Consider the following 12703-nt stretch of genomic DNA (forward strand, 5'->3'; position numbering starts at 1 on the left):
CTTATGGAAAGTGAAAGTTATATGTGACATGATATGTTAGTTATAAAATGTGTTAATGCACTATACTCATAACTTCTGAAAATTATCAAAAAAATTACATTTATTCATGTTTATATACACTGAAATGCAAAGTGAACGATTCTTTGAATGAGGTTACAACTGCTAAAAATGTATAAAGCACAAATGTTGAGTGCCACTGAAGCTACAGCACAAAGTATGGTTTTCGTAGTGCACAGTGCCTGAACATACATAACATATCTTGACACACTTGTGAGTTTTAAACAATTAACATGAAAAGCATTTTTAAATTTTACACAAATTTTTTGGGCCTAAGTTTTTGAAGCGAATTTATGTGACATGTATTTTTACTCAGACACAGAGGGAATACAAGAAGTTGTCTTATATACATAAATATAAGTAAATAATTGTGCAAGTTGCATGGATCTTGCACTTTGCTGTTTGTGTGACACATCTTGGACTGATGTGCCAAAGATGAACACGACAGCATCAGTACATCTCACAAAAAGATGTAAAATGTGGATCTTTGCAACGTACATCTTCCGATTGGAGTGGATGCTCAAGGAATGTGTGCTCGGTCCACAGGTCAGCGATCCTCCTGTGTGGTGGTTAGATTTGTTTAACCAATACCTCAATGATGAATATACCTGCCCTCATGTTCCCATGCAATCCAAAATTGGGCTACTATTTCATCTGAGTACTCCATAAATCTGCAAGCTGCATGATTTGACCAACTGGCCAAAAGGAGACTCACAATGAACCCTATCTGAAACTCAGTCAGATGTTGATAACACTGTTTTACATGACTACATGGCACCTCCGTGTCCTTTAGTATTCACTCAAAACTTGATACTGTTCACAGCCCTTGTGTACCCTTATTAAGCTTGATAACAACATGAACTGAACTCTAGTTGCCATTTTACGTTTCACAGAGAATTGCAACTGTATTTATTTAAATACATATTGATGGTGTGTATGTGTACAAAGTTACATTGACATCCACCATGTTTCTGCATGCTTCACTCTTTTTTGTTAGGCAGCTTAAATAATTTTTTTTAGAGCAACAGTCAAATGTAGCAGAGAACAGCTCCCTGAGGCTTCAGCTGGTACAACAATATAACAGTTGCTTGCAAAGAGTGAAATAAAATTAAAAAATAAAAAAAAAAAATTTGCACGACACCACATCTCACATAGTTTGCTTGTTTCATTGGAAACAACTTTCTCAGTACTGCTTTGACTATTGGAAATTGCTGTTTACAGCTACCTGTGTGATAGTGCAGAAAGTAAAGCTACAATGTTAGTGCAGTTCAGTAGAGTGTACTGTCTGCAATCATGAATGTGGCAAATGGCTTTTGTATTTTGTTTGGTGGGTCAGCTTGCTTTAAAGTATGACTTCAAGCTTAGACTTTGTGTACACTGTAGCTTTACATCAAGAAGCATTGTCACCACTCGAAGTTGGGTGCCAAATTGGTGTACACCACAGTGATGTCATTTGAACATTCAGCACAGTTTTGTCGAGCAGTTTATTTGTAAGTATTCTGCTAATGCACATGGTCTAGAAAAACATTCATTACCACAAGTCAGTCACCTTGTTGGGAACTGAGAGTCATAAGTCTCTAATGAAAAGGGAAAGAATACATTATTTAATATCATCAACTGAGTTTCCTATCCAGAGGTCATGAAAAAGTTCCAAACGTTGCAGCATCTGAATTTCAACATTCCTTTCTGCTCAGTGCTCAAGAATGAATATATATTTTTAACCTCTTAGTACAGGCTAAGATATTGATTTCAGTGTGAAAAGCTGTACTTTTAAAAGTTTTCTTAGTGAAATGGTCACTTTTATTTCCAAAGAGACACAATCAACTAAACTTATGAAAAAATAACGAGCAGGCAAGGAAAGTAAGCACAAATATCTAGCCATGCATGTATTATTACTCTGAAATTGTAACATGCTGAGAGAAATATCCAAACTCAAAGGAAGCTTTGAACTGTTTATTAGAAGTAGTTGAATAAGATTTCAGATAAATGGTGTACACATGCAAGGCCAAGGGGAGATTTCTTGCATTGACACAGAGAAGGCACTGATGTGAATGAAGTATTGTTTTTGTTATTTTGGTATAACTTGTATAGTAATCTAGGCCATCTGACAGCCTGTTGTGGGGAACAGTTTTCCTTGTACATCCTTTTGCAGTAACAGTTTCCTCTTACGTTCAAATAGACAAACTGGAGTACCACTACATTGTAAAATTAAATAGTTGGACAACTTACAGGCAATCAAAGTTCATAAAAAGATGGTGGTTTAAAAGGAGCCTCTGCTCTCATTTTCAATAAGAATTCGGCTACTGAAACCAAATATGACATTCTTCTAGTGACAATGATGCATAAAAATGTAGCAACATAACAAAAGATCAAAACACTAAGAGTGAAATAAGGTCTCAGAGTAGTTGGCACGTTTTTTAAATGCTGATCAAAAGCAAATGCAATATTTCCACTATTTCAAAAAGAATTCAGGTGATTTAGTATGTCAACTTGTTATTGTGGATGACATATGTGCTCACTGCTTCACACTAGAAATGCAGTAACGGCTTACACACCTATGTACAGTTTTATGTGGTGATTGGATGACTATGTATTTTTATGGGAACCTTGTCCATTTTAATTAGGCAAAGATTTTAAAACATTTTCAAGTTTCTGATTTGTCAACCAGCCACATATGATCAGAAATACCCGACCAGTACTTTCCCACGGGGAACTGTTTAAACAGTAAAATCTGAGATATTTTAATGTAGTTTACATCCAATTTAATTTCTTCATTTTGTACGTTATTGCAAGTGGACTGCTTTTATAATAGTTTTGTTACACTTGATGCATTTGGAATACTGGAACTAACCACTTGCTTTATATACATTATTTGGCTATGATAAGCATGATCCATAAACGACTATACAATTATCTTGATGCTGCATCCTGATGATTTTTCCCACAAGATATATATGTATGTATATGTATGTGGTACACTATTTGATGTCTTTCCAGTTACTGTTACGGAACCACCCATTACTGGTCAGGCCTCAGGAACAAAATCTGTGAAAGGTGCAAACAATATGCCTCAGTCAACTGACACAGGAACAGGTGCAGAGACCAGCACTAACATTAATAACAATGCAGACAACAATAAGGTCGCTGTCTCACCTGAAGCAAACGGAAATACATCCTCATGTGTTATTGAATTCAAAACTGTTTGGTTCAACTTTGCTGCACCTCCGCATGCACCTATTACTCGAAAAATAGACTTTACTAGGTGAGTGAAACAAATAAATCATGTTATTATCTTAATTTTCTCACCTGTTTTTCCATAATTCACATTTTGTTTTTAAAGCTAATCAGGTCACAAGAATTTACGTAGTTTTGTGTGAAATTACTCAGACTAGCCATACTGCCTTAAGGAAACACAGGTCATATGAGTGGTGTCAGTTTCAGTGTATTACCATGTCATCATCAGAAGATTTTAATTGTTGCATAGGAGTTCATTAGCTGAAGAGGCCAAGAGAAGCACTGAGAATGTAAACAATTTCTACAATAAGTTCCATATGTTATAGGTTCCAGATCAAAATCAAATCAGTCATTTTTATGTAGATTTAATTTTTGCTTTGTCTAGATACTTGTGTACAGATAATCTTTCAAAATTATATGCTAAATAAATTTCTTCAGAAAATCAGGACACTCGATTTCACAGTCTTTTCTTCAAATAACTTCTATCACAGTTTATTAAACCACTTCATTACAAATAAAGAATTGCTGTTACTATCTGACCAGCATCTTTTGACAAACAAATGAGTGCTAATATTTTCTTTGCAAGGTTTGTTTGGAATGAATAATTATTATTTCCTCCTAAAATTTACACTAATACCTGGAATGTTTTGCAAAGTGTGTACCACCTTGTTTTAGTCACTGTCTGTTGGCTAAAAAATTGCATTGCCTGCAACTCCTAAGGTCTGCCTGAAATGAAAAAGATGGTACTCCACAGTCACAGTATGTGTCAGCCGCGCACGAAACAAAAAACAAAGACATTTGCATGACTGTATTAAAATGCAAGTCTCATAAATACATTAAAATATAGAAATAAAAATATTTGCCTGTGGTGTCTCAGGTGGAAAGACTGTAGTGTCACTTAATTTTTGATTATAGAAGGTGTCAGTTCTTGTATTGAAATCATTAAATGAGGGAACAGGGGCTTACTCCTATACAATATAGCCCCACCATATGAGGTGAAGCTTGCTTCCTCTGTCCCATAGCAAACTTACGAAAATTGCAAGTAAAAAGTACATACAGTTCTCTCGTAAATCAGATTTTCTATTTTGTCAAAAAAAAAAAAAAAAAGAGGACATGATGTTTCATGAAAGCATATATAGTAAAAATGATGAGCAAGAGTATGTAGCAGAAATGTCAAGTGCATGGCAGAACGCAAATGTAAATAATGGAATATTAATATGTTTCATACATGACATGTAAGGATGTAGAGGCTTGTCTCACTAGGGGTAAGATAGATACTGCCTACAGGAAAATTAAAGAGACCTTTGGAGAGAAGAGAACCACTTGTATGAATATCAAGAGCTCAGATGGCAACCCAGTTCTAAGCAAAGAAGGGAAGGCAGAAAGGTGGAAGGAGTATATAGAGGGTTTATACAAGGGCGATATACTTGAGGACAGTATTATGGAAATGGAAGAGGATGTAGATGAAGATGAAATGGGAGATAAGATACTGCGTGAAGAGTTTGACAGAGCACTGAAAGACCTGAGTCGAAACAAGGCCCCGGGAGTAGACAACATTCCATTAGAACTACTGATGGCCTTGGGAGAGCCAGTCATGACAAAACTCTACCATCTGGTGAGCAAGATGTATGAGACAGGCGAAATACCCACAGGCTTCAAGAAGAATATAATAATTCCAATACCAAAGAAAGCAGGTGTTGACAGATGTGAAAATTACCGAACTATCAGTTTAATAAGTCACAGCTGCAAAATACTAACGCGAATTCTTTACAGACGAATGGAAAAACTGGTAGAAGCGGACCTTGGGGAAGATCAGTTTGGATTCCGTAGAAATGTTGGAACACATGAGGCAATACTAACCTTAAGACTTATCTTAGAAGAAAGATCAAGAAAAGGCAAACCTACGTTTCTAGCATTTGTAGACTTAGAGAAAGCTTTTGACAATGTTAACTGGAATACTCTCTTTCAAATTCTGAAGGTGGCAGGGGTAAAATACAGGGAGCGAAAGGCTATTTACAATTTGTACAGAAACCAGATGGCAGTTATAAGAGTCGAGGGGCATGAAAGGGAAGCAGTGGTTGGGAAAGGAGTAAGACAGGGTTGTAGCCTCTCCCCAATGTTATTCAATCTGTATATTGAGCAAGCAGTAAAGGAAACAAAAGAAAAAATCGGAGTACGTATTAAAATTCATGAAGAAGTAAAAACTTTGAGGTTCGCCAATGACATTGTAATTCTGTCAGAGACAACAAAGGACTTGGAAGAGCAGTTGAACGGAATGGACAGTGTCTTGAATGGAGGATATAAGATGAACATCAACAAAAGCAAAACGAGGATAATGGAATGTAGTCAAATTAAATCGGGTGATGCTAAGGGGATTAGATTAGGAAATGAGACACTTAAAGTAGTAAAGGAGTTTTGCTATTTAGGAAGTAAAATAACTGATGATGGTCGAAGTAGAGAGGATATAAAATGTAGACTGGTAATGGCAAGGAAAGCGTTTCTGAAGAAGAGAAATTTGTTAACATCGAGTATAGATTTAAGTGTCAGGAAGTCATTTCTGAAAGTATTTGTATGGAGTGTAGCCATGTATGGAAGTGAAACATGGACGATAACCAGTTTGGACAAGAATAGAATAGAAGCTTTCGAAGTGTGGTGCTACAGAAGAATGCTGAAGATAAGGTGGGTAGATCATGTAACTAATGAGGAGGTATTGAATAGGATTGGGGAGAAGAGAAGTTTGTGGCACAACTTGACTAGAAGAAGGGATCGGTTGGTAGGACATGTTTTGAGGCATCAAGGGATCACAAATTTAGCATTGGAGGGCAGCATGGAGGGTAAAAATCGTAGAGGGAGACCAAGAGATCAATACACTTAGCAGATTCAGAAGGATGTAGGTACTGGGAGATGAAGAAGCTTGCACAGGATAGAGTAGCATGGAGAGCTGCATCAAACCAGTCTCAGGACTGAAGACCACAACAACAACAACAACATGACCCCCTTTACAACTTCTTTCACTACCTAATGTGTACCGAGCGAGGTGGCGCAGTGGTTAGACACTGGACTCGCATTCGGGAGGACGACGGTTCCATCCTGCGTCCGGCCATCCTGATTTAGGTTTTCCGTGATTTCCCTAAATCACTCCAGGCAAATGCTGGGATGGTTCCTCTGAAAGGGCACGGCCGACTTCCTTCCCCATCCTTCCCTAATCCGATGAGACCGATGACCACGCTGTCTGGTCTCCTTCCCCAAACCAACCAACCAACCAACCTAATGTGTAGCCTAGTCCTTCATAGCTGCTTCAGACTTCATGTAGATTATCTCTTCTTTTGTTTGTTTCTTACTTTTGTAGTTGCTTTAATTTTAGCATTGACTGCTCTTCCATCTGTATTTTATGTAATTTCAATTATAATGTTTTGGTATGTTTATGTAAGTGTTACTTAATTGAATTTCAGATTGGACTGGAATTTGTTGAGCACTGCATCACCTGCAATTAATGCATGGATGAACCCAAGCAATCGGTTTGCCATTAGAGTGGTCCATATGGTGCGCAGTATGTATCGCCGCTCGACAGGTGTTGTAGCAAGTCTGATGGCTGATGCCGTAGATGTTCGGGGAATTCATATTCCTGTTAGAGTAAGTTTCTCATTCCCAATCCTCAACACCTTTTTTAATAAGGTTTTTTTCCCCAGATCATCTAAAAATTTCAAGTTTACCAATTGCTCAAAAATAGGCACTGTGTTTGTCTTTTGAAAATTATATCTTAATTTTGTAAATAATTTTTGTGGACACTGAAGTGCTACAGATATTTCTTTGCTCAGATTCAGTAAAAATTTGTTAGGTGTTTTGATATAAAGCAATTGTTCTGCATGTCTACCTGAGTTACGTCTCTCATTGCCAAGATTTTTGTAGAATCTTATGTTCTAAGTAAACTAAAACTCCAGGTGGACCTTAAGTGGGGTGACAGCATAGTACATCCCATACAATGCTAAAAATGTCTGGAGCTACTTTCAGATTTGTCAATCTCGAAACATCACTCTTCTGCCATAGACTGTCACACTATACACTACAATTCCCAAGGAGAATGTCAGCTAGTGTTACCTTGCAAGGAAATTATGGAGCTGGGTGTTAAAGAACTGCTGAGTGGGATGGAGGAGGTCTGTTTGTTATAAGGGGAATTAATGTGCTGCAAAGATAATTTGCCGTTATTTTAATGTTCAAGCCAACTGCAGCATCAAGGTATATCAATGAGGGTTTTATACACACACACACACACACACACACACCAGAATGTTGTCCCTTCATCAAGTAGTCAAATGTGACCAACTGAGTGAGGGAGGAAGGTGTCACAGTGTTTTAAGACACTGGATTCACATTTGGGAAATTGTTGATTCAGGTCTCTGCCTTGATATCCAGATTTAGTTTTCAATGGTTTTCCTAACTTGCTTCAGGTGAATGGCGGGATTTTTCCTTTGATAAGTACACAACTCGAGTTTTTGCCCCATCCTTCACCAGTCCAAGTTTGTATTCCATCTGTAATGACCTCATTGTCAGAAGAACATTAAACACTAAGCTTCTTTCCTTAAGTGTGACTCTCAGCAGTATTTCGTCCACTGTAAGGAAACATAGATGTTGCAACTGTATCTGTTTCTGTTCTTAAAGTGACAACAGAACAATTGCAGTTGATCTTCAAAAGGCTGTAAGATTGACTGAAAAGATAAGTTTACGAGTTTTCTCAGAGAAACCGATTTTTGTAGATTTTAGTATTTTTTGCCATGTTATTAACTAACCAGAGTACAAAAATTATCATCACTATTTTAAATCTGAACAAATTTGTGTGGTCTGGTTCTAAAATTTGATAAGTTCTGTCTCCTGTTGCAAAGTATTCATAAAGTCACTCGTTGAGTTTACCAGTGTTATTTACGGATCAATGAGTGACTCCTGTTTCAGAATAAGAGGTGCTGTTGGTCAAGAAGGCATTAGGCTGGCAATATGTGTTTAACAGACCATCCCTGTTGTGAGTCTACCTGCAAAGGCTAACTGATTAGGATTTGGAACATAGTGAAATCTTATTGCCTAGGAATAGTCACCAGCATTCAGTGTAGTCACTTGTCCAAACATCAAATATATGTTTGTGAATGTAACACGCATGATTAATCCTTTGATATAATTTCTAAAGAACATTTTGTGGAACTATGTCGGTTAAATTGAAAGATAATGAGCCAGGAATTGTGCAGGTTGTCACTCTAGTACCAGTGCAGATTCCCACTCTCTCAGATACATTAACTGTTTATTGTGTCAAACAGTGTACAATCCTGTAGTTTTCCATTGCAGGTAAATCATATTTTAAACAAACTGTGTTTTCATTCAGTAGTCACTGACAATAGTGCTGCAAGTGTCTTTAATTGAAGTTATCATCATTGTGAATGATTAATGTAAATTATTTTTGCTATACAGAGTCGTTATGGGCGTTACACACCATTGTCAAAGACATTGCAGGAAGATCCATCCTGTCAGCTTTGTAATGTTCTGCAGAAGTACGTACTACAGACAGATTTGACAAGCATAGAAGCCAGTCTTCGGGAAAATGAACTGCCTAACCTGTCTACACTACGGCAAGTGAGTTCACCATTCTCACATAAAGAGCTTGAAATTTTGTGTGTGTGTTTGTGTGTTATTTATTGTGCCTATCTACCAGCGCTTTCCCGTTTTGTAAGTCATGGAATCTCTGTTTTTAATAAGAGGGAAACTTCCACGTGGGAAAAAATATATCTAAAAACAAAGATGATGTGACTTACCAAATGAAAGCGCTGGCACGTCGATAGTCACACAAACAAACACAAACATACACACAAAATTCTAGCTTTCGCAACCAATGGTTGCCTCGTCAGGAAAGAGGGAAGGAGAGGGAAAGACGAAAGGATTTGGGTTTTAAGGGAGAGGGTAAGGAGTCATTCCAATCGCGGGAGCAGAAAGACTTACCTTAGGGGGAAAAAAGGACAGGTATACACTCGCGCACACACACACACACACACATATCCATCCCCTAAGGTAAGTCTTTCCGCTCCCGGGATTGGAATGACTCCTTACCCTCTCCCTTAAAAGCCAAATCCTTTCGTCTTTCCCTCTCCTTCCCTCTTTCCTGACGAGGCAACTCCTGGTTGCGAAAGCTAGAATTTTGTGTGTATGTTTGTGTTTGTTTGTGTGACTATCGACGCGCCAGCGCTTTCGTTTGCTAAGTCACATCATCTTTGTTTTTAGATATATGTGTATGTGCGGATGGATATGTGTGTGTGTGTGTGCGCGCGAGTGTATGCCTGTCCTTTTTTTCCTTTTTTCCCCCTAAGGTAAGTCTTTCCACTCTTGGGATTGGAATGACTCCTTACCCTCTCCCTTAAAACCCACATCCTTTCGTCTTTCCCTCTCCTTCCCTCTTTCCTGATGAGGCAACAGTTTGTTGCGAAAGCTTGAATTTTGTGTGTATGTTTGTGTTTGTTTGTGTGTCTATCGACCTGCCAGCGCTTTCGTTTGGTAAGTCACATCATCTTTATGCATATGCTTGTATCTGTATATGTGTGGATGGATGTGTGTGTGTGTGTGTGTGTGTGTGTGTGTGTGTGTGTGCGCGCGCGAGTGTATACCTGTCCTTTTTTCCCCCTAAGGTAAGTCTTTCCGCTCCCGGGATTGGAATGACTCCTTACCCTCTCCCTTAAAACCCACTTCCTTTCGTTTTTCCCTCTCCTTCCCTCTTTCCTGATGAAGCAACTGTTTCTTGCGAAAGCTAGAATTTTGTGTGTGTGTTTGTGTTTGTTTGTGTGTCTGTCGACCTGCCAGCACCTTCATTTGGTAAGTCACATCATATTTGTTTTTAGATATGTTTTTCCTACGTGGAATGTTTCCCTCTATTATATATATATTTTAGAATTTCACATTTTAATGAGTATAGTAGTGATGTTGCATCAATAGTTTTAGATAATTCGTGTGTCTTGATTCTGAATTCAAAATCTTTTTGATGGTCTGAAGTCTATAGATAAAAATAATTAAACTGAGGCACTGAGAACCATATAAACCCAAATCACAGACATAAAAGTTTTGAGAGAAAGAAGTGTTTGTAAAAATCAAATTTGTAGGCAAACCATCGCCCTCATAGGTCTGACTTCAATTCTCAACATCTTATATTTCCTATGAAAAAGTAATGTACCCACTTCATGTTGTGAAATTTTAATTAACATTTAGAATTGTTATAAATATTCTTATGACAGTAGTGTCTTTTTGACAGTTGTCAGGTTTGTAATTAATATGAAACGACTGGGTATCACATGAAAAACCACCAACAACTAACAGCCTTGATTGTCACCTGCCATATATTGTTTTGAAACTGTTATGACTCATTTTGTATTGTCAGTATTTGTTTATCATCTAATTATGCAGTGTTGTCTGTTTGTTTTTGTATGTGCTCATGGTGGGCAGCAATTCATATGTAATGGGAAACGGTCTGTACTCGGAGCTGCTTTTTCGTGCACATCCCTATAGAATCAGAACATAGAAAACAGATACTAAATGCACCACACACACAACTATGACCTATTCCAACACTTCATGATCCTCATTATCATCATTTTCATTAAGTACAATCTGTGGCTAGTGGTATTTATAAAATTGTCTTTCCATGAAATATAGTTTTTTAAGTCTTTGTATTTCAAGGCTGATATGTGGCTGCCACCTACACATATGGGCACTAGATTTTACAAGGCATTTACATATTGTGAGGAACTGTCAAAATCTGGTCTCCCTTATTGTTACTTGCAGAAAATCATAGTCTCCATGATTCCAGTGAAGAATGTGTAATTTTGAACAACAGTTCCATGCAACCCGTTGAAAAGTTCATCATTGTAAACTTTCTGAAATCTACATTGTTACCATGTACACCAACTTTTGATTTGGAATTGATTTTTGTAATACTGTTAAAGGTTCTGAAATTCTCAGCATCCATTTCACAGAATACTGTAGGCTTAGGTAGTCATGATTTCTGTATAATGTGACACCAACCAACAGGCAAGAAAAATGAAACAGTTTGCCTCTTCACTTTTTCTTTTTGATCAAAGTCAGCATCACATGTCAGAATAGTGTGGCCGGGAACTAAAAATTTGTGAGTTTCTCTTCAAATTGTCCAGACTGAAAAAAAAGACTTGCTTTTAAGTGCAGTTGCATGAGTAGAATAAAATGATAATGTGTTAATTAATGTTAACTACCAACTTCAGCAGCTACTCATAAAAACACTCTGCCAATATACCTCCAATTGTGAAGTACTGCTGTGTATGTGATGTAGACAGTAAAATATGATAACTATTGAGTGGTGCAGAGCAATTATGCTTTATGCTTTGGGTAAATATGGAAGTGAATATTAGAGAAATCAGTGAGACAGGTTTCCATGAATGTACACCCTTAGTGTGTTCCAGTAGCCCTGAAAGAGCAGATCAAGCCAAAGATAACAAAAATGTTAGATCAAGGTTTTACAGTGAGGTCACAGTGCCTTTAGCAACCCCTTGTTGTAGTATGTAAACCAAATGGTAAAGTTTGATTAGTGTTAGATATTTGAGTCCTTAACCAAGAAACATAAGACAAAAAAGTGACCAGCCTTTATCAGTGGAAGAAAATTTATAGAGATTAAGGAGTGCTGAATATATCAGCAATACGAACTTGATGGATGGATATTGGCAAGTACTGTTACATACAGTTTTGAGAAAATAAGCTGCTGTTGTCCACAAAGAAAGATCTTACTACCTTTTGGATTAGAGGTCTGTCTCTGTACTTTTGAGGGCTCTTTAAAATCTGGCTGTTGGTAGAGAACCGGTGTACAATGTAATTGTCTCTGTCAGCAACACGTCATAGTAACAATTTATTAATCTTGGGAAGCACACAAATGCTTATTACAAAATGTCATACAAAGGTTCCAGGAGACGGATGTGACAGTGAAACTGATAGTGTTCATGTGTTGTTAGAAAAGAAATAACATACCTTGGACACATTACTGACGAGAGTTGCATGACCTTATCTAAAATGAGTTGAAGCAATCACTCAGTTGAAGCAATCACTCAGTGCACATTTCTTCAAAGTTGAGAACAGTTGAAATTTTTATTTGGTTTGGTCAGATTTTATAGAAATTAGTATATCAAACAATTGTATGGCAAAGCACTTAAAGGAAAATACAAAGTTTAAATTGCTCAGGGGAAGAAGAGGCCTTTAATGACATCCAAGAAACAATGAGGAAAGTGAAAATTTTGAACCACCCTAATTTCAAGTGAGTGTGTAAAATGTTGGCTTATACATTGGATTTTAAGTTAAGCTTTGAGACCTTCCAATGGGAATTAAATAATGAAGATAAACATTAAAGCATTGCATTCCGAAGTAGTTT

At 37.3% G+C, this 12703-nt stretch overlaps 1 protein-coding gene across 1 annotated transcript in view; it reads left to right on the top strand.

Moving 5' to 3' along the window:
- The window catches only part of LOC126237082 (transmembrane protein KIAA1109 homolog), a 567281-nt gene that overhangs the window by 247966 nt on the left and 306612 nt on the right, over positions 1-12703 (top strand). The window contains exons 41-43 of the mRNA XM_049946881.1: positions 3055-3319; positions 6744-6924; positions 8746-8907. Of these exons, the coding sequence (XP_049802838.1) occupies positions 3055-3319; positions 6744-6924; positions 8746-8907 (608 nt within the window). The remainder of the gene's footprint in view (positions 1-3054; positions 3320-6743; positions 6925-8745; positions 8908-12703) is intronic.

The sequence above is a fragment of the Schistocerca nitens genome, chromosome 2 (genome assembly GCF_023898315.1).
Source record: "Schistocerca nitens isolate TAMUIC-IGC-003100 chromosome 2, iqSchNite1.1, whole genome shotgun sequence".
NCBI lineage: Eukaryota > Metazoa > Arthropoda > Insecta > Orthoptera > Acrididae > Schistocerca > Schistocerca nitens.